Consider the following 23,816-nt stretch of genomic DNA (forward strand, 5'->3'; position numbering starts at 1 on the left):
GCACAGACTTGCAGAAAATGTACAACAACAAAAAAACTTTCTTGATTGAAAAAACTCTGCTTTTGTATTGTACCGAATTTTGGAAAACTTATTGAGCTGCACAGCAAAACCGACTCGGCAATGCATCAATTCAGAAACATCCTCGTGAAACTTCCCTCTTTGGCAATGTGCATTGAGAGGAGGAGGTGCCCTCTTTATTCTGCGTACACACCCCCAAACACACCTCCTTCCTGACCAAATCCTGTTCCTGCAAACGCACCCATTCCATGATGCAATACAATCGTGTGTCATTTGTTCTACCCCTAAGCCGAAAGGACATGATGCAATTTCTCTAATGCTTTCATCAAATTCGTTTGTTTTGCTACTCCCTCCTTTTCAGCTTATACTTCACATTGAGAGCACAGTTAGATATGATCACCCTTAATAATAGTTTTAAACTGTTTGGTAATTAATTAGCTGATACTAGTTTTAAACTATTTCCTATCAAACTATGCTGTGACCTATGGAAAATAAAGTTTAAACAACTATGAACTATCCAATATAATCGTGTATTACGTTTCACCACTCTGAAGCCAACACTAACACAATGGGATCTACTGTGTTCAGACTTCTCAGTGTTCTTATTAATCCTCTGCTTTATCCTGGAGATAGATATCAGGCAATCAGATGGCTTCTTGCATCAGCTCATCTCAAGATATTTTAAGTGGCCAAGAGGGGCGTGTGACCTGAGGTGTAGTTAAGGGAAAAATTAACAGGGTTATTCACTAAAGTGAGATTTCAAAGAGAATTTCACATTTAAGGTCAAAATACCAAAACTAGAAAGATTCTTTAAGTCAGCTATGCTTCCAGTTCGGCTACTTTACCATTGGATTTGGAATTCGCTTTGAATTCTCACTTCACTGAATAACCTTGTATGTCAAAGACCGAAGATTTTATTTGCACAAAATAACCTGTAAATACTTTGGCCATATTAATGGCAGATAGTTGATTGTCGTTACTCGTTATTATTGATTTGCTTTACATGATACAACCCTGAGATTGTACAGCATTACCGAGATTTTGGTCCGAATAAGACATTCGCTTTCTAACGTGGGAGGCTTTCATGAAACCAATCGGATTTTGTGGAATGCTTCTGTTCATCTATTTGATAACATGGGCTGCCTCTGGGTCTGGTGATAAATCTGTTTACCTTGGCTGCCTCTGCTTATCTATCTGGCTACCTGGGTATGCTGCCTCTGGTCACCTATCTGCCTACCTGGGTGGGGTGCCTCTGGTCACTATCTGTTCACCTTTCTAGCTACCTGTGCTGCCTCTGGTCACCTACCTGCCTACTTGGGTGGGCTGCCTCGGGTCACCTATCTGGCTACCTGGGTGGGGTGCCTCTGGTCACTATCTGTTCACCTTTCTAGCTACCTGTGCTGCCTCTGCCTCTGGTCACCTACCTGGCTACCTGGGTGGGCTGCCTCTGGTCACCTATCTGGCTACCTGGGTGGGGTGCCTCTGGTCACTATCTGTTCACCTTTCTAGCTACCTGTGCTGCCTCTGGTCACCTACCTGGCTACCTGGGTGGGCTGCCTCTGGTCACCTATCTGGCTACCTGGGTGGGGTGCCTCTGGTCACTATCTGTTCACCTTTCTAGCTACCTGTGCTGCCTCTGGTCACCTACCTGGCTACCTGGGTGGGCTGCCTCTGCTTATCTATCTGGCTACCTGGGTATGCTGCCTCTGGTCACCTATCTGCCTACCTGGGTGGGGTGCCTCTGGTCACTATCTGTTCACCTTTCTAGCTACCTGTGCTGCCTCTGGTCACCTACCTGCCTACTTGGGTGGGCTGCCTCGGGTCACCTATCTGGCTACCTGGGTGGGGTGCCTCTGGTCACTATCTGTTCACCTTTCTAGCTACCTGTGCTGCCTCTGCCTCTGGTCACCTACCTGGCTACCTGGGTGGGCTGCCTCTGGTCACCTATCTGGCTACCTGGGTGGGGTGCCTCTGGTCACTATCTGTTCACCTTTCTAGCTACCTGTGCTGCCTCTGGTCACCTACCTGGCTACCTGGGTGGGCTGCCTCTGGTCACCTATCTGGCTACCTGGGTGGGGTGCCTCTGGTCACTATCTGTTCACCTTTCTAGCTACCTGTGCTGCCTCTGGTCACCTACCTGGCTACCTGGGTGGGCTGCCTCTGGTCACCTATCTGGCTACCTGGGTGGGGTGCCTCTGGTCACTATCTGTTCACCTTTCTAGCTACCTGTGCTGCCTCTGGTCACCTATCTGGCTACCTGGGTGGGCTGCCTCTGGTCACCTATCTGGCTACCTGGGTGGGGTGCCTCTGGTCACTGTCTGTTCACCTTTCTGGCTACCTGGGGATAGGTTACCTATCTTTTTTATCTGGGTTGTGTCTGGTGACAAATATTGGTACATTAGTTGCCTCTGGGTATTAGAGCGATAAGTTGCTATGGTAAAGTTTCCCCATTTCCTGCCAGCATTATTTACAATTACATACAGCTAAAAGAACACAATCGGGCAAGTACCAGTTTCACAAAGTTCCAGCCAATCACAGCCTTCCTTCACGGATTCTCCCCCGCCCCTCTGACGTCATTCACTCCAATCCCCCCCTAAACTGGAAGTTCGCAGCAGTGAGCGCTCATTGAACGGCTGGAGCTGAGCGGGAACGGGCGGGAGACACACAGACGGGAATCCACCTGAGAGACAGAGATCCCTCCAAACACCGCAGGTAAACAACGACGCGTTAAAGGCGAACTTGTTGCTCACTTCTAAACCCCACATGGCTCAGTATCTCTGGTACATTGTAATTCTTCACACCATATCACTTTATGGATTTGAATTTTGTTTTTCCTTTTCACCCCCCCCCCCCCCCCCCCCCCCCTGTTTGCTTGTAAGTAAAATGGTGGGTAATGTTATTCTAGCATGATCTAGTAACAAGAAAAAGCGCGGTTATACATCCTGTATAATTTAAATCACAATGCGCTATGTAACCCAAACTGCTCCTTAATCAGACACATCTCGTGTGATATGTCCTAAGAGACAGCAATAAGTGCAGCACACATTGATGTGAGATAGATATCGTGTACTGGGGATCAGAGGCTAGATCGGCTTATTGTGTAGGAGGTGGGAATTCATGAGGTCTAGTAGTGCGTTTTAACATTTTGTTTGAACAATTCTTATCTAATGTCCTTGTCCAAAGCGGTTTACATAGTCTAGCAGTCAATAAGCTGTGAGTAGATTATAGAACATTAGGTAGTTCCAAATCACAATGTAAATCCTCAAACATTCTACACTCTGATTGCAGCATGTGTTAACCGGTGTATGGGAGCCGTGGCTTCTTTACATATGGTGGAGTTAGCGACTTTGCTTTCTTGAGAAAAGCCACGCTGGCTTTGGCAGCCTATTAAATTTTTTTTCCCCTTTCTGGTCGAACAGGAATTTAATGAAGATTCATGAATCAATTCTTCCTGTTCTATTTACAGACCAACGCCTGTTCTGTGACTTATCTTATCCCTGCACAGGATATGTATTTTGTAATTACTGTTGTAGATTGTGATTGAGGACAGGCAATTTCATTATATGCTATTCCTCTTGTGCATGTTTTTGGGTATCGCAATTCATTTTCCTACTGTGGTAATTGCAGTTTTGAAAAATTGTGATGGAGCTGTTTCCTGTCTATTTTACATCTGGAAAATCTAATGACTAGAAAAGTAGATGGACAGTGATGCTTGTTTCTTGTTTACGTTGGGTTAACTTTGTGGATACCCAGGGCGGAAATACATACACGCACATTATTATTTATTAATTTTTAGTGGCTTCTTGCATAATTCTTTTGGTACATTTCCTAAGAACAACATATTTCTTGTTTTGAATCCTGTACAGAACTTCAAAAGTACGACAGTGTCTAAGCCTCTGTGTTCTTAAATGGAACCAACGGATGCGAACGTACTCTTAGTGTATGCCAAGTGAAAACTTTGACTCTTGGGCATAACATATACATATGTAATATGTATACTGAGCGGAGATTATTTTTGAGAAAGTATCGTCAAAGTATCAACAGAGGGTTGCGTGCTTATGGTCTGTTGTACCAAAGGAACACCTAAACCAGTGTTTTCTAAATTGTGCTGTTCAAAAAAGTATTTGTGAGTTTGAATTCCTCCTACTCATGTCTTCTGAACAACATGTACAAAGAGGGATCTGAAGGGTGAAAATGTAGGTGCTGGCTCCAAGGTCGTTGAGTTTAAGATAAAAGTGAGTGATTTTAAGATAAAAAAAATGCATCTGTTGCACCTACTTTTGAAAGATATACTATCCTCTGAGTTTTGGAAACCCACCATTGAGTTGAATAAGCTCAGGTAGAGCCACCCAAAATCTTTGCAATGAGACCAAATGGGTCAGATAGCTCAGATATTCCTGAAGAATTTCCCAAAGTAAACATGTTTGTGAAGCGTGCAAGCAAAATTAGTAAATTTACTGGGGGAAAAAAAACAGTGATTACTTAGACCAGTTGGGCTTTATGAAATACACACACCACGAGTAGCAGTATGGGTTGCTTACACTTTTATTTTTAGAATTTTGACCCAGAAAAAGCACATTTCTGTCTTTATATATTTAGATTCACAGGACATTTTGGTGCCTGGTAAATATAAATTGCTTCCCTCTGTATGAAACTCAGACATACATGGACATATTTTATGTTTTGACAAATGTATTGAATTTACAGATTTGAGGGTAATTTCTGAGCTTTCTTTAGTATACATACAGTTATGTGTCAAATTCTTACATTCTTCTGAGTTTGTATTATTTTTATATTGAGGCACATACAGAAATTGGTGCATTAACTCTTCCAAATAGAGAAATTGTTTTTTTAGGGGGCCCTTTTAGAAGAGACTCACTCTTGTTTCTCAAACATCTCATTAAAGCCCACAAGCCATTCCTTACAATAGTGAAATTTATACTATAAGCATACCTGGTTTGGGATACAGTCTTAATTGGAATTGGCTGTAGTGGAATTTAATAAATTCAGTGCATGCTATGGCTGAGAAGCCTCAATGATAGATTTGTAAAATACTGTGCAAACATAAATAAAATTCAAAATTTTAAGTCAAGACAGATCTTAGCCGACTGTACTACATTTTCAAGATGTATTCTAGCTGTCACTAAAAATTGGATCTGAATCTGAACTTGTAGAGAAATTTGTCAGGTCTACATAACACCCTGTCAAGCTAAACGTGTTGCTAACATTAATAGATCTGCAACAGTACACACCAGCAAATTTATGTGAACCCCGATTCAATTAACAGAAGATGGTTTGTCATGTAAAGAATATCGACATTACATGGTTTTTATTTTGCATTAAAATGGAATTACTTTCATTATCCTTCATATAGGTTATTGAGAAAGAATTACATGTCATCAAAGTATGTGCCACTAAAAATTATTTCTTTCATATTTGTGAGGCAGCAGTAATGATAACTTACAATCATCTAAGCTGTGCATCAGTTAGCACCCTGTGCTGGAACTACTAGTTACCGTAGCATTTGTTTTAGCGATGCAGAGCCTAAAACAGGCAGGGCTATTTGCTGAACTCTGAGACGAGACTGCATGGGTTATAAATGCCACACCTGATGGAATTAATTTACCAAAAAGATAAATATTACATGAATATAGAGCCTCATGCTACATAACTAATCACAATTTCAAGCTGAATAACATTTGGGCTCTAATGTATCTTAAGTAGAAAACAATTTTTAGATTTTTCTTCCAGTGGGGTTTTATTAAAAGAAATTCACGTGGAATATCTTTAGCTCTATCCACCCACCCTGGGCTTAAGGCAGAAATTGTGGTCAGAGCGTTTGCCTGATAGTTATTGCTGCTTGCCGAGGGATTTATATCAAGGCATTCTGGGCTGAAATGTTAATTTCCTATAAATCATGAAATGGAATACTCAAAATATATATTCACATACCCCCAGAGATGTAGCTGTTCATGCGTGCTAGCCAAGGAGCAGCCTGGTGTCACTTTTTTCATTGTGTTGTATGACAGGATCAAGTCCTTGTAAACACCGCCAATGACCCTCGAAAGGATTGACAGGCAGAGGAAAGAGGTGAAATAAACAACTGTTGCGTGCTTGTTTGTTGCACAATGAAAATGTAGAATCTTTCTTGCAGGACAGGTTGGTAATGACCATTGCTCTTTCTTACAGCACTTATCTTTACCACATGGATACCCCCTTCCCCCAACATTCCAATAATAATGATCTAACCTGTTATCATAGCTTTGGGCCTTCAAACCGAAGACTGAAAGTGACCAGATAGTGAATGAGTAAAGCAGGTAGCGCTCTCATATTGTTGTACAACATTTTTTTTTTTTTTTGATGAATGGTGTAATTGCACAGGAGTCCTCGGGTCAAGCCAGGTATACGCTCTAGGCCAGGGTTCTCAATTATTTTTTCTAGTGGAACCCTTTGACATAGTGTATCAACACCCCCCCCCCCCCCCCCCCGCGTGAAAAAAAATTGCGCCATTTTTTGTATGTGCCGGTGTGTATATCTGTGCTTGTATGTGCCAGTGTGTGTATCTGACACACAGATTTATACACACACACAGTGTGTATATATCTGTGTTTGTATGTGCCAGTGTGTATGTATCTGACACACAGATACACACATAGTGGCACACAGATACACAGTGCGTATCTGTGTGTCAAGGTGTGTGTATCTATGTTTCATGGTGTGTATATCTGTGTTTGTATGCGACAGTGTGTATATCTCTGTGTCAGTGTGTATCTGTGTGTGTGTATATGTATCTGACACACACACTGGCAAATAGTGGCATATACACACGTGCACCCATACATACATACATACACACTTAGATACACACACACACACACACTTAGATACACACAGTGACAAATACACAAACCTTGACACACAGATACACACTCAAATACACATACCCCTTGACAGACACACATACAAACACATATACACTCTAACTGACAAACACAAATACTCTTTGACAGACACACATACATTCTCACTGACAAACACACATACAAACACACATACACTCTCACTGACAAACACAAATATACACTCTCACACACCCACTGACAAGCTCACATTCATTCTCACTGACAAACACACATACTCTTTGACACACACAAACACATACAAACTCCCTAACAGACACACATACAATTTGCTGCCATTTTAATTTGAAAAATGTGGAAACGCTGCTGTAGGCTATGGGCCTCTCGTGGCAGCAGTCACTGAGCCCCTTGACAAAGCGGTCCTTTGTATTTTTGGAACATCTTGACATTTCCAGTTCTTGGGTTTTTACATTATTCTTGGCTTGGTTGTCACTAGTAATAAAGCATTCAGATAAAAGTGACAAACTGCAAGAGGACAGTCATAGTTTGTACACTCTAAAATAATTTAATAGTAGCATCAGTGAAAATGTATGTGACCCTCTAGCACAGGGGTAGGTAACCTTTCGCATGAGGGCTGGATGCCATTTCTGTGTATGAATGGCTCTCTATTAAATATCTGAAAGATTAAAATTAAGAAAAGCCATTTTATTTTCCCTTTGTCCATTCCACATCTTATCCATGTCACCTATCATTTTTCAATATATACAAATTGTTTCCATGACACAACAGATTGAATGGTTACTTTTCAGAACATTTCAATACCCCTCCCACAGAGACACACACACACACACACACACACACTCATGCTGGAATGCAGACACAGTCATACATACATACATACATACCTAGCCATACACACGTACAGGTACAGTCATACTCATACAGACACAGAAGACAGCTTAATGGAATGCAATACTATGTATTGGTAGCACGCCTATATTAAGGAGGCAGGCCTCTAGGCTATGCTGGGCCATTACTTGCCGGAAGGGCCTCAACTGTTGGTGTGAAGATGTGAATCAGCTAGCCCTCTAATACACACGGCTCCCTTGCGGCTGCTCTGCAGTGATGTAATGAATTACTACAGTGTGAGCCGCCCGGAGCTGTGTAGAACTGCGCGGCATGCATCTGGCTCGGTGGAGGCAAAACTGGGCTGGACGCCTTTAAGGAATCAGATGGCCGGCTGTGCCCCTGTATTACAGTGCTCACAGGCAGTAGACTGACAACCCTCCTCTAGCTGTATATACATAGCCATCATTTTTGTAGACAGTGTCGATTTTGTCTTATCTGTAATGGTGTTGCCTTGGATACTCTACTAGACCCTCTACACTTTTTAATTACTCTTTTGAATTTCTCATCAGTGAGTAGGTTTAGCTGCATGGTGCGTTAATTGAGATCCATATCTGTCTTAGGAATAATTGATACTGGAATGTAAAAAACTGAAGACTGACATTTTTGTAAAAGTAAAACATACTCTATATGAATCTTTAGATATTACATTTGTGACTTTGCTTGATGCTTAAAATGTTTTGACAAAAAAAAAACGAAGGGCCTGTACCCTCCGAGCCCATGACCAATAACCACTAGCTGTAGTAGTTCTAATGATTTGAGATTCCCTTGAAATCTAATTATTTATAGCCTGGAAATAAATGTTTGTGCTAGATCTTCTTAAAGCAGTTCATCCACAGACTGGCAATTTTTATGATTACAAAGGTTTGACAGCAGCTGGCACAATATACCCGTGGCACATAAATGATGACATTACTCAAATATGTATCTGTCAGTTAAACATGTCAGGAATCTTATGGTCTATCCATATAACTATTTACAAGACTCTTTCTAGAAGATGAAGGGCTAGCTTTGCCTTACCAAATCTTTCAGGATTCATTGTTACTGTGTTTCCTTTGTACGTTTTAGCATTACTGACCACAACAAAATCAAAAACACATTTGCAAAGACTGACCACTGTACTTTGTAAGCATCATAACGTATCATGTAATAATAAAGCCATTATACTGGCAGGCCAGATACAGCCTAATTATGACTTGCAATGAGGCTTGTGTCATAGTGTGCATGGCCATGTGTTCAGATATCTGTTCTCATTAAATCCAGGCCTTAACAAATGAGATTGCTGTTGCTTCTTAAATGCAATTCTGCTGTCAGGACTGGGAAATATTCCAGAAAAAGCCATGGAGTAAACATCCGTTAAATGGCACTATAACCACTGCAGCTTTATTTCAGTGGATAATGGTGCATTTTAGGTGCCATCTTCATGTTCTGTTAAACAGTTTTTTGTGTAGTTCCACAAAATTGTGGCCCACCATTATCAGTCCAATGCCATTCAGCAACTGACATTAAATGGACAATGCATGCATCCTAGCCACTACAGCGAAAATATGTTCTATTAAATACTTTAAGAGTGATAACTTTCTTTGGCTTTGAACTCAGTTAAAGGCCAGTAACTACTTAATCTAATTGTTTGTTCCATTTACTAAAGCAGGTATATGTGAATTGTACTATTGGCCATCTGTTAAATGTTATGGATGAGGCTCAGAAAAAAAAACCTAGGCATGTCATTTATATTGAACACTGTGAAATGATAAACTCTTCCTTGTATTGATCTACAGTAGCTGTCAACTTGGTTTGAGCAAAGAGATTTTCCATAGGAGAAATACATTGTGTGAGGATAAATGAACCACACACAAGACAGAAAGCTGTGATCAAGTGTAATGCCTAAAACAAAAAATGGCATTTGTCTTAAGAAGGTGAATGTTTTTTTTTATTTGGAGAGTGATCAATTGTGACCAGTTTTACCTCTACAGAAACTGCTTGTTCATGATAGAGGTGTTCAGTGGAGCAAGAGAATCAAGTATCTACAAAAACTTGCAAAAGCGGTATTTCTATTGTCTGAATCTTTTGCAATCCCAACCCTTTTTGCCCAGACCTTCTGTGGCTGTCCAATCAGACTTCCCAATGCAGCTCAATGAGAAGTCTTTGCAAGACATATTTCCAGTGATGAAAGTTGTGCCAACTCATCATCATCATAATAATAATAATAATAATAATAATGCTTACTTGTTAAAACATAGCTGCTGTTATGGATAAGCATAGGTTTTACTCTCAGGTTTAGTCCCATTCTTTCAGATTTCCAGTTAAGGGAGAAGTCCCAGGCATGGGCAGTGCAACGTGCTAAATGTCTTGAGCTCCTAAAAAAAGAAAAGGTGACAATAAAATTCCATACTGTGTTTGGTACTCTAGTGATGTTCTTTGCATTCTACAGGTGTCTGATCATCTTTACTGGCTTTTCACAACTTTGTTTTGAGGCACTCTGTTGATACAAGTTGCACTTTAACAAAATCTATTTTGTGTCTTTTTTTTCCCCCTCAGAAATGAACAAGCTATTACAAAATGGAGTGACAACATTTGGGAAGAAGCTAATTCGCAAGAGAACTGTAGACATTGCTAACGAAAAATCTAACTTTGCTCGCTGCCTGTCAACACTGGATCTCATTGCCCTGGGAGTTGGAAGTACCCTTGGAGCTGGTGTTTATGTCCTTGCTGGTGGGGTTGCCAAATTGGAAGCAGGTCCTGCTATAGTCCTTTGCTTCCTTGCTGCTGCACTCGCATCTGTGCTGGCTGGACTGTGCTATGCAGAGTTTGGCGCAAGAGTCCCTAAGGCTGGCTCTGCATATCTGTACAGCTTTGTCACTGTTGGCGAGATCTGGGCCTTCACTACTGGCTGGAATCTCATACTTTCTTATGTATTAGGTAAGATAGCATGTACTTTGATTTGCAATCTTTTGGTTTTTCCACGACCTGTCGGTCATGTGTGTTTCTTTTTTTATTTTTAAAATTCTTTATTTTTGTTGTGCAGTCATGACATTTCTTAATTACAGGAGAGATGACTAAAGTTTCAGCATAACATGTCAAGTAATCTGCACAATTTTTATAATGATGAAAAAGATATTAGGAACAATGAAATATAACAGGATAATTCCACCCAGGATACTCCTTATTAAGGAAACGAGACAGCTAAGGGAAAAGTGTTAGGCAAGGCTAGACTCCAAGAGCTAAGAAAAGAGGATAGGTAACAGCAGGGGTAGGTGTCCGAAAAAAAAGTAGCAGAATAAAACATCTTAGGTCCCCCCTCAACTACCTTACTTTGACTTGGAGTGTGTTATAGCTCTGTCACAAAATCCCCATTCACCCTATGGCCTCTTCTAGCAGAGCACTGTTCACCATTATGGAGTGCTTCTGGTCTCTGAGCCCAGGGAAAAGTCGGCTGTTCAAAGCATATGTCAGGAACAAGTTTCTTCACAGCATCTCCAGTCTTTCAGAGGACCTAGTTTTGTGCTGCATCAATACTCTCCTCCATGCCACTTTTTGTATAGGTGATCTGCACCAATTGAGTCTCTGCCATAATTGGGCTTCTCTATAGGCAACGCTGATGACGTCTGTGAGGGTGGGTGGTTGGTTGGTTGCGGTGGAACATGTTGATGTTTCCTGCTTTCCAATGGTTGACAGAAATTGGCAGTCAGTCCAGTCTGGATTCTATGTCCCTTTGTACATCGCTGGTGGTTTGGAGAAACAAGGTCACCGGCACATTGGGTAGGTCGCAGTTGGGTCGGTCAGTTTGGATAGCTACATCACGCGAGTCTGGTGGTTCTGGGCTTCCTCCCGGGATGGACCAGGATCACATCCACTGGTCCGGAGGGGGGGGGGGGGGCCTCTCTCACTGAAGAGTAGCTGCTTCCAAGAGCCACCAGTCTGCATCTCCCGCGCAGTGAGCCTATGACAAATCTTTCACTGCTGCTGAACATGTCAGGTAAAAACAGCTTCACTATCTTTATTCCTGTTCTAGCTGAATGGGCTTGTGAAAAGCTTTGCAAGGCACAATAGTGAAGGAGCCCACTTGAGATGCGACTTTTCTCCATTCTTCCCCCTGTCAGTCATGTTAACCCCTTAAGGACACAACTTCAGAAATAAAAGGGAATCATGATGGAATATTTCTGTCATGTGTCCTTAAGGGGTTAGAAGGGCTGTGGCTTTGATATTTTACTGATGCCCAACAAAAGCTATAGTTAATAATGCTGGGACTGAGATAAACCAGTAAGCTCCCAGGCTTGTGCAGTATTTCTCTCATCGGTTTCTATGGAAAATCAGAGAGATTACTACAATCTCTACATTTCATTCTTTTTCTGAACTTGGTTGAAAAGTAAACTCATTTTATTTATTTTTGAAAGTATATTACGTGTATTCTGTTTTGAAATGCTAAATACAAATTAATATTTTTCAGTGCGTCTTGGACTTATCCTTGCTCTGTGGGAGTAACCATTTTTAATCCCTCTGGTTAGGAATAGCCCGTATTTTAAGATTGTGTTTACAAGCCGACTTTATTTGTATGCATCAAAATTATAATCATTATGAAGGCTGTTACAAGTAACTTTATATTTTCAAGAATAAAACAGTTTTCCATTAATTTCAGTAATTCTTGTGCTAACTGTTTCTAAAAAAAAAAATTAATATATATTTATTTTGCATAGAGGAACACTGACTTGACATGTTTTAATTTCTAGCAGTGATTTTTGTGCTGATTAATATTTTATTCTGTACTGATGGATTTTTATGTAATTTTCTTTTTCTTTCAGGAACTGCAAGTGTTGCAAGGGCTTGGAGCTCTACATTTGATAATATAATTGGCAATCACATCTCAAACTTCTTCAAAGACAAAATATCTATGAAAGTAGAGAATATTTTGGCAGACTATCCAGATTTCTTTGCACTAATTCTAGTTCTTCTATTGACAGGTGTGTACTTGTAAGAGCATTTTCTGTTATTTGTATATATTTTGCAATACTGGTATTATGAATATGTCTAACAGGTGGATATTAGACTACGTCTAATTTGCTTTGCTACCATAGCTCTCGGTATTACACACTGTGAATAGGCAGAAATTATGTAAATTCCTTCTTTTGCAAAAAATGAGACCAGCAAAACCTCATTAGTCTAATGAGGGATTTCTTGTTCCCTGTGCATGTAAAATTTCCTTAATGACAAGAACTCTGTAAATATGGGTCACTCTGCACAGATGATTTTTAAGGGCCACTTTGAGTTTGTTAATTCTCAGTGGTATTTTTGCATTTCCTACATAGTTAGCACTTTTTTTTTAATAAATAAAAAAAATAGAGGCACAAATGAATTGCGGTAAAACCTAATCATACAGCTTGCAAACTAGAGTTGTATCCTGTGAATTTTCAGACCATGGACTCTTAAAACATAACTTTTTGTAGCAGGATGAATGCAGGGAAAACTGAAGTTAATGGCGTATTGAGACAATGCAAAGGCATTAATATAACTGTTTGTGACTTATATTTTTTCCTCCTCTGTAGGTCTCCTGGCCATTGGTGTAAGCGAATCTGCTCTGGTAAATAAGATCTTCACTGCAATCAATCTGCTGGTCTTGGCTTTTGTTATTCTAGCGGGATTTGTGAAGGGAGATACAAAGAACTGGAACCTCACAGAGGAAGATTATTTCAATCATACTACATTAGATGACCAAGAGAAGTAAGGCATGCTTTTGCTGACATGGCATGAGAACGTAAAAATGTTTGCTAAGGACAATCTATGCTAGCTAATCTTATAACAAGGACAGGACTACTGAAAACAGCGTTAGTTTTATATTCTGTAGGTGCTAAAATCTTTATTATGTATATCTCGTACATAGAAGGGGTCGACCAATCTAATTTGTTCCAGAGCTGATGCTGATATAGATTATCTGCCACATTTTGGGATTATTGCCGATATTCTGTACATCTAAAGTTTTTTGAAAAAGCAACACAATTTCTCCACAAAATCCGTGGTTACCTGAACATTTTAACAGCAACCACACTCCTATTACTCTTAAGCAGCCAGTAGATGTTTGCACCAGTGAGATCCAAGCTTGTACAGACTGTTAGTAATATGAGTGAAATTGCTTATAGCAGCCACTCATATCACACTTCGGCAGCCAGCATTCAGCTGAGCCACACATGTGGTGACTCACAGGGAGGGGTGACATGTTGCGAAGTGGCGCCTAACTAGCTGGTGGATGAAGTTTCTTGGTACAGAAAAAGATGTACAATGACTGGGATAGGTAAGATCGGTAAAAGACCGATACTGATTATCTAAAATATGCAGAATATTGGCTCTAATAATCGTGGGAAACAAACGGTTGATCCCTAATACATACACAAAGTTAACACAATTACAGATGCAAATGCAAAGGAGTCGTATTGAACTGATTGCTAGCTGTGTGATGGCTATAAGATTGGTCTAACAGTACTTTGAAATATGAGCATGCAAAAAGAGGTAAAATAGGTGCTTTCATTACAAGACTGAAAATTGTGTCAAAGAGAAATATCCATTGGTAGCTAGGACTGGTTAATACTTTATTCTATGAATGTAGATATACCACAGATTTACGGCATTCAATACAACAGTCTAATACAGAAGTAAACCAGTACCTCTGTGTGTCTGAACATTAAAATATGTATGTTTATAGAGAGCAGAATGAGGCCTTAGCCTGCTATGTCTGTTGCAGTGTCGGTGTGTATGCTGTTTTTAAAGGTATACTGTAGTGCCAGGAATACAGAGCTGTATTCCTGGCACTACCGCTCCCCCTGCCTCACCCCTCACTGGTAAATAAAGGGTTTAAACTTTCTTTTCTTACCTTTTCCCAGTGGCAATGTTGACGCTCCATCCACTCCTCCGTCCTGTGACGATCAGGGGATTAATGTGCATGTGCACGCATTAAACCTCCCCATAGGAAAGCAATGAATCAATCTTTCATATAAGGGAAAAATCTGACGCTGGAGTTTCTCATGCAGAGCATGAGGGCGTCCAGCGTCCGATACAGGACCTAAAGTCCATTTTAATTCAGGAAGCCCTCTAGTAGACAGCCACTAAGGGCAGACTTAGAGCTGCAATGTAAACAGTGCAGTTTCTATGGGACTACAATGTTTTACATTCCAGCATTAGGTGCAAAAGGGACGCTGCACCCAGACCACATTAATGGGCTGAAGTGGTCTGGGTGCCTACTGTGTCCCTTTTACGTTGAATATTGTCAGATTAGATCTATAATATACAACTGTTGCACGTTTAGATTTATTGATGCAAAGTGGTAACATTGTGCTTGGTGCTTTACATGGTCTTCAGTTTTTCTGATGGAAATGGGAGGAAAAAACAAACATTGGCAGACGTGTTAATTAGGCATATCTAGGACTAGTATAGCTACATTCTCCTCACCCTTTTAATTACTTACTTTCACTGTCTTCCAGGGTGGGTGTTTTTGGATCGGGAGGATTTGCACCTTTCGGGTTCAGTGGAATTGTAACTGGGGCTGCTGCCTGCTTTTATGCATTTGTGGGTTTTGATTGCATAGCTACAACAGGTAAGGTTTTGTGTGTTCCTCATAGCTTTTTTTTTTTTTTTTTTTTTTTTCTGTACAGAGTACATTTATGAAACATCAAAAATGTTTTTAGTCTTCATAAATTACTGAAATTTTCCATGTCTCACAATCAATCGCTTTTTGTTGCGTGACTCAGAACTAAACAGCAGTACTGCACATACATTTTTTTAAACTTTTTTTTTTTTTTAATTCCTCAAAATCTGTTCTTAAAGGGACACTATAGGTACCCACACCACATCATCTCATTGAAGTGGTCTGGGTGCACTGTATATGTCCCCATAATCCTGCAATGTAAAAACATTGCACTTCTTCAATTTAGACAGTCTAACTCTGTGTAATGATGCTGGATGTCCTCACGCTTTGCATAAGGACATCCAGTGTATTCAAAATGCACATCCAAATCTGGGGTGTGGGCATTATAGTGTTAGACATACACTTTTGTATTCCTAAAACTACTGTTCCTTTAAAGAACTGTACCTGCTTCATCTCATTTAAGTCGTTGTAGTGTCTGGAGTCCTCTTTTTTTTTTTTTTTGTTTTATTGCTAAATGAGAGTTCAAGAAGTCAATCCTCTGTGCTGCTTCGGCAAACTATCAATGGATGACTGTGATTGGCTGAGAGTCTCAGAAGACTGCTTTCAGCACATCACAGTGCCTATTGTTATTATGCATTGCTGTGACTAGAAGGAAGTGTGTAATCTCTGCCTCAGCCCTAGTCTAATATTGAATGAAGTGACAATACCATGTGGTTCTAGGCACTAGAACCAATTCAATGAGATGAAATGGTTATTGTGCCTACGGTGTCCCTTTAAATGATACTACTCCAAACCATAATCCATTCACTAAATTGGACTTCCATTACATACAGGAGGTCTTGCAGGGTCTAGCAAGCTATTAACAGAGCAGACGATACGTTTTAAATTAAACAGAATTTGCAATGAAGTGTAAACATTAGATTACTTTTTACAGGAAGTGTTTAGGAAGGCTGTGCAAGTCGCATGCATGGAGGTGTGACTAGGGCTGTATAGACAAGGTGATTCAAGTCCTAAATGGGAGACAACTGAGCAGTGAGACTGCAGGAGCACGATCTATACATGAAAACTGCTTCATTAAGCTAAAGTTGTTTTGGTGCCTAAAATTCACTTTGAATTCTCATGTTTGTAAATTCGCTTTTTTTTTTATTTATTATTTTTTTATATAAATGTGTGCACTGGAAAGGCCAATTCATGATTATCTAACTGGGTAACAACCATTACTAAACCTTTTTGTATACATGCATTTTACATCCTGGGTTCCCAAAGAGATGTGTATGGTGCATTTTGCTGTTGCCCGTATTTAAAAATGAGTTCTTTGTTATGTTGCAGGGGAAGAAGCAAAGAACCCGCAGCGTTCCATCCCCATAAGTATCATCATATCCCTCCTGGTATGCTTTGTGGCTTACTTTGGAGTGTCTGCATCGCTCACTCTCATGATGCCGTATTATTTGCTGACTGAGGATAGCCCACTGCCTGATGCATTTCAATATGTGGGCTGGGAGCCAGCCCGTTATGTTGTGGCCATTGGTTCTCTCTGTGCCCTCTCAACAAGGTATGTTTTATTTCCAAAAAGCATTCTGTATATGTATTTTATATACTATGAAAATCTTCAATAAACATGTATTTCTTGAAACCAGGAAAACGTTTTGATTGCAGTCGTAGTAATGATAGTGGAAACAGAATCAGGAAGTCTTATTTATATCATTGTTATAATGTGCTCCTGTTTTCCAGTGTTAAAGGGACATTCTAAGCTCCAAAATAACAATCTCTTAGTGAAGAAGTTAAGCTTAAAAAACACGATGGACACGTGTCTCTTTTATGCCAAGTAATATATGCAGATAGAGCACTTTAGCTATAGTGTTGCTCTATTGGAACTATAATCACACACAGGAGGCTGTTCTAAGCTCTAGCTGGCAATTAACAGAGCATGAGATAAGAAATTCTAAATTGAACACACTGTGCAATAAGTAAAGCTTTAAAAAAGAGGGCCCCTGGAACTGCTAAGAACGGAGGCAATTGTCCAATTCCTAAAACAAAACCTAGAATTTGTGTTTGTTCCACTGTTCTACTCTTGAAGTGCATCCATACATATTTTACAGGTCTGCAAGGACTTTCTTTTAATATCCTATATGAATACCTAACACTGTCAAATTTTTGCTTTTAAAATTAAGTTTAGACAGATCTATTTTAGACTGCTTGCCCTTGGCATAAGAAGTTGATATCCATTCTAAAATATCTTGCACAGGTGATTAATTTTACATATTTATTTTTACGTCCCTACTAACTTTTTTGGCACAGCATTGAAGTTTGATATCAATAAACCTTTTTAGAATAATTATACAGTGTGCTATGATACTTTATGAAGTTCCCTTGTTTGTGTGGTAACACTATTATCTTTTGTGCAGTTTGCTAGGATCCATGTTTCCAATGCCTCGTGTAATTTATTCTATGGCAGAGGATGGTCTGCTCTTCAAGCCCCTTGCCCGTATGAATAAGAAGACAAAGACTCCAATGATTGCAACTATTGTCTCTGGAATTATATCAGGTGAGGAACACTGAAAGATTCTTGAAATATAATGGTTGCATGACTGGCAAATCACTGCCCATTTATTTTAGATTTCCCATTTTAGGGAAACCGATCAGGATTAGAAAAAAAAGCCCCGGTGCATTTCTTAAGCTGAAATCCAATTTATGTATCTCACAGAGCTGGAAAATTTTTTTTTGCTTTTTAAAGATGTCACATTCCTTTATTTTTTTAAAGGAACTTAGAAGCAGTACATTAACCGAATTCGTAAAATGTTCACACTCCTGTATTTGTACATCTATAAACAGCTTCTCTAGGTGTCAAATATGTCATTTTATGCTGACATCACAACTTGCACATGCTCAGCTGTTCATAACTTAGATTGCAGTGCTGACATGGTCACAAGTGAATGCTGCACATGTGTTTTGTGTTTTTATAACAGGCAGTGGGTCAGTCAGTGTGTTATCCTTTCCGGTTACCAAAATAGTTTTGTTTAGCCTTTAAGCTTGAACCCCAGGGTAGGGTGAATATTGACATCAAGAATAACTAGAAACTGGGTGTTGTAACACATTCCAAACTGAGGGCATATAGAAACCTGCATATACCTATAAAATCACCAGCACAACCACCAAGGTATAATAAAGAGCACCCTTATGTGGCGACTTGTATTGCTATTTTTTATTTCAGTTGTATAAACCTTCTTACATAAGTTAGCTGTTTACTATTTTAACGTAATTTTTTTTTTCCCCCGCTAGCGATCATGGCCTTTTTATTTGAGCTGACTGTTCTGGTGGAGTTGATGTCTATGGGTACTTTACTGGCATACACTTTGGTGGCAGCATGCGTGGTTATTCTAAGGTGAGTATCCTACTGACCTGAAGTTGTATTAGCAGGTTTGTGTGCCAACAGGTTAACTGATTGCAATGTGGAAAGACAAGAATGGGGCCTGTGTTTTTAAATAGAAAATGGCCATAATGGTTAAGAACTTGCCATCAAAATGTTTCTTGACAGTTTCATTTCATTTCGTCAACTAGGTATCAACCTGATCAGCTGGGCTCTCATTGCACAGACACAGAGATGGTGAAGCTAAACGGATCTGAAGTTGAGAAATCGGAATTAGACGTCCAAGAGCCTTCAGTCACTGACAAGGAAAAGGCATTCCAAATCCGGAATTTACTATTTCCAAGCTTTAACTACCCTACAAGGGTTTCAGGTCGCATTGTCTACGGCGGTGTGTCCGTTATATGTAAGTATGACCCTATTCTGTTGTGGGTTTTGTATAATCAAAACCCTCTGCATTAGGAATGTCTGTGCCTTTGTGCTAAAGCTGTTCCATTTTTTGCATCTCTTTTGCAGCAATTGTATTCATCTCTTTGTGTGTGGTTTTGGCCTACAAGCTGAATGACATACTCAACGGCAGCTCTGTCTGGATCACAGTCTGTGCATTGCTGTCTTTACTTAGCATCTTCATAACCGTGGTGATATGGAGACAGCCAGAAAGCAATGCTCAATTACATTTTAAAGTAAGTTCTACTGTGACAAAAACATATAATGACAAATGTGAACATTTCAGTCTTTTTCTTTTTTTAATACTTTTAATAGAACCTTTCTTCACATTTTTGTTAAGTTTATTTAACCTCCTAAAAAAAATTGCCATTATAAGTGAGTGGGACAAACTATTTTCATACAGGATCGTTAATGGATTACTAAAGCATTGCCGGTCTTAAATACCTCTAGTGGCCGTCATACTGGCATTCATTCTGACAGTCACTAGAGGCACTTCCACTGTAACTACTGAGTTTGATTGCATTATACTGACTGTCAAGGAGATAATTGCTGACATATTCCTTACAAACAAGGCATGTGTCTCAGCCAGGTAAGACATGTCAGCAGTTGAGCGTCACTTACTTAGATCTTGCTTTTTTCCAACAGGTACCTGCTCTGCCATTTCTACCTCTCTTCAGTGTCTTTGTCAATTTGTACTTCATGATGCAATTGGCAGCTGGAACATGGGCACGCTTTGGAGTGTGGATGCTAATAGGTAACATTTTGTAAACTTTAGTTTCTTACATGCAGTAACTAAATAAATGGGGGTAGGGGGAGATCCTCGGTGCCATCATGGAAATTTGTTTTACTTAATAGATCTTTTTATTATTTCATAACAAAATGGCCCACGTAATAAATGTTTACAAGGCTGTAAATAGCTTCCAATGCTAAGTAAGACATTCCATGTCTTCAGTGACCCGACTGATGATGGCAAAATGTAGCATTTGGTCCTTGGGTTTAATGGGTCACGGCTTAGTGTTTCACATTAGGAAGAGGAAAGACAAACACTGCTGGAGTCCTTCAGGATTTTAGTGAAAGTCCTAATTCTCATTAGGTACCGGGTTCAGCAAAATGTAAAGAAGGAAGAAGTGATAACGCCACTTCAAAAATAGTGTGTTTTTTTTTTAACTTCTGTGGTACTTTTTTAGACTTGGTAGGTATTATTAGGTGCCTGCACATTCACTTAGGGGTAGAATGGTGCTAAAGAAACAAATATCTTCTCAATAAATGCCCCATAATAGAGCATTACCCTATTCTGCCTAAACAAGATCTCCTAGGTACATACTGTACGTAGTTGCAACTACCAAAAAAAGTGTGTTGTATATAATTTTAAAAATAAAAACTTCAAGCAGTCCACTGTAATGGTTATGGGATTAGAAGTCCTTTGGTACTGTTCCAAGGTTTTAGTATGTTTTGACTATTTACTGTTTCTGGTTAACTTCTTTTGGAGTATCTGACTAGCTCTATAGAACTAAGCAGGGCCACCCACCCTCATCGGCTATTGGTGTCACTGGAGTGCCCTGCTTTGCTTTCTAGAGCTAACAAGATTCTCCTAAAGAGACTGGAAGCAGGAGCTGCAGGGCCCCCATGTAAGCTGTGGACTTGAACTAAAAGGGTTTGTTTGACTACTTACTATGGGACAGTGACAGGGCATTCCAGGCATCATAACTACTACTGTGGTTATGTTGCTTAGAGTATTCCCTTGTAATTACAAATTACCACCTAAATATTAAATTGTATGCCTTAAGGACCAGTAAAATACATCTGTAATAATTAACAATTTTTCAGAAACCCTGTGACATTACATACTTGTAAAGAGCCTTTAGTAATTATGAAATTGGTCCTTAAAGGAACACTATAGTCACCTAAATTACTTTAGCTAAATAAAGCAGTTTTAGTGTATAGATCATTCCGCTGCAATTTCACTGCTCAATTCACTGTCATTTAGGAGTTAAATCGCTTTGTTTCTGTTTATGCAGCCCTAGCCACACCTCCCCTGGCTATGATTGACAGAGCCTGCATGAAAAAAAACTGGTTTCACTTTCAAACAGATGTAATTTACCTTAAATAATTGTATCTCAATCTCTAAATTGAACTTTAATCACATACAGGAGGCTCTAGCAAGGTCTAGCAAGCTATTAACATAGCAGGGGATAAGAAAATCTTAATTAAACAGAACTTGCAATAAAAGCCTAAATAGGGCTCTCTTTACAGGAAGTGTTTATGGAAGGCTGTGCAAGTCACATGCAGGGAGGTGTGACTAGGGTTCATAAACAAAGTGATTTAACTCCTAAATGGCAGAGGATTGAGCAATGAGGCTGCAGGGGCGTGTTCTATACACCAAAACTGCTTCATTAAGTTGTAGTGTCCCATTAAAAGTTACATTTCTCAATTTTTATTTAGTTATTTTTCTTTTATGTGTGACGTGTCATGATTCCCTTTTATTCCAGAAGTTTGGTCCTTAAGGGGTTAAACATTCAGTGTTTATTGATAATTTGTATTCAAAAGGTAGCATTACAGAAAGGAAACGGTTAGTAGGCAGATATATACAATGTCTGACTGTTTCAATTGTCAGTCGTTTACAATGCGTAATGGCAGGGTGCCATGGTCATACAGTGGGTCATCTATTTTTCCTTTGGTCTGAGTTTGGGGGTCAGTGGTTGGCATTTCCAGCCTATGGCAAGGTTGTTTTACAGTCATGAGGATGTTATCATGCAAACCTGACATAAAGAACATAACGAAAAAAAATTATACAATAACATTTAACAATTGTAACCATTGGTCTCATGTGCTGAGTCGTACTCCCACCAGTCGCATCGGGGGCCTTGATCTGGGGTCTCAGTTCTGTGTGTGGGGGGCGGTGAGGGTTAGCCTCATGTAGTTTACGTAGGAAGGCTTTTGCGAGGCTTGTGAAGGGGTCACCTGTCCAGGCTCCTTTGTGGGCTCAGACCTGTGACCTGGACAAAGACCTTAGGGTTTGTGGTTAAGCGGTTGTCTACATTTCTCAATTCCTTTTTTGTTTTTACATTTTTTTATTTTTTTATTTTATTTTTTTATATATACAAAACCTGTTAATTGGAAATGGGTGCATTGATACCCTGTTCTAAAATAATCTTGTCCTTTCCATGTATGAGTTTTTTTGGGTTTTTTGTTTGTTTCTTTAGTATGAGAACTTAATGGAATCCTTATTAAATTTGAGCTATATGTATTTTATCTTTCAGGCTTTCTTATCTATTTCTTATATGGAATTCGGAATAGCGTGGAACAGCAGGGTTCTGCAGCAAATACAGAGAAAAAAACTGAAAACTTTAACTCTGAAAAGGACCCATCTGCAACTTGTGTATGACACCAATATTGATCATTACCTGCAGCTCAAAATACAGACATTTGGATATAAAGTGTTATGTGAGGCTATATGGAATACACTATCACACTATGCAGGATTGAATGGTTTCCTGCTCTTATATCATCATCTGTTGTGTATAATTTTCCATTCTTCCTCCCCATATTCTAACATTAGGCCTAAGTTCTTTTCAAGCAGTTTGCCCTGCTTAAAATGAACACCAGTATATTTGTATTGGCTTTGTAGGCAAGTAGTATTGGCACTAGAGCGATGTATGTGATTATTGCTTTATTTTGAGCTTTGACTTCAGCTCTGCAAAGCACTGTGACTTAGGAATAGAGTTGTTGCAATGTGCCAAAATAGGAAACCATATCTTTGTTATGAGTTTGACAGTCCTGTAGAGGACTCATTACTAGTTGGTCTTTGACAGACCTTCAGCAGTACAAATAATAGCTGCTCATGGAGAAGAGGAGTTTCCAGGGTAATAGAAATTCACCTACGTATCAACAGAGAAGAGATTTAAGGACCCTGGTAGACCTGAAAAAACGAGGATGGATGACAGAATAGACCAATTTTCCACAATAGTATACCTTGGACTATTATTAATCTAATATGAAGTAGAGCTATACATAACTTGGATATCATACAACTAACATTTTCAAAGCTGTCTATATATGACTTGTCACTACTGCCAAAAACTCAAAAATCACCTTTTATGGTTATAATTCTGCAGCAGCTTTGTAGGATTATTAGTCTATGGTGATCAACTCAAAGACAGCATATAATGATCAAATAAATTTTGGCAATTAATAACCATAACAGCATAGCTAGATATGTAATTTATGTTTTCCTCCTTTGTCTTAAAGTTTTTTTTAAAAAAAAAAAAGGGGGGAGGGGGGCAATTTTATCGTTCTATAAATTTTTTTCTTGGTTGCTCTTAAAATCATACAATTGTAATTCAATTTACAATTTTTAAACTTTTTTTTTTGTCCTTGTTCACTTTAAATCGTACGTAACTATTTTCTTCACCAATAGGGTTATTTTCAAAATATATATATATTTTTTAAAGGTCAATGAAATGAAGTGTCAATTTTGACCAACTAGTATTTTGTGTTTTTTTTTTTTTTTTTTTTTGTGTATATATGTACATTTTTAGTATTTATAGATGGATGTTTGTTACCCTCCTATTACACAGAAGGTACATGCAGT

General features: G+C 39.3%; 1 protein-coding gene across 1 annotated transcript; it reads left to right on the forward strand.

The window, feature by feature from the left end:
• Nucleotides 1-2,616: 2,616 nt before the first annotated feature.
• On the forward strand, nucleotides 2,617-23,458 carry SLC7A3 (solute carrier family 7 member 3). The gene is made up of 12 exons (XM_063431039.1): nucleotides 2,617-2,730; nucleotides 10,323-10,703; nucleotides 12,584-12,742; nucleotides 13,325-13,499; nucleotides 15,251-15,363; nucleotides 16,744-16,966; nucleotides 17,820-17,959; nucleotides 18,694-18,796; nucleotides 18,973-19,184; nucleotides 19,295-19,461; nucleotides 19,871-19,979; nucleotides 22,486-23,458. The coding sequence occupies exons 2-12, from the start codon at nucleotides 10,325-10,327 to the stop codon at nucleotides 22,608-22,610; spliced, it is 1,905 nt and encodes a 634-aa protein (XP_063287109.1). The 5' UTR covers nucleotides 2,617-2,730; nucleotides 10,323-10,324; the 3' UTR covers nucleotides 22,611-23,458.
• Nucleotides 23,459-23,816: the final 358 nt, after the last annotated feature.

Source organism: Pelobates fuscus, chromosome 9 (genome assembly GCF_036172605.1).
Source record: "Pelobates fuscus isolate aPelFus1 chromosome 9, aPelFus1.pri, whole genome shotgun sequence".
NCBI classification, from domain to species: domain Eukaryota; kingdom Metazoa; phylum Chordata; class Amphibia; order Anura; family Pelobatidae; genus Pelobates; species Pelobates fuscus.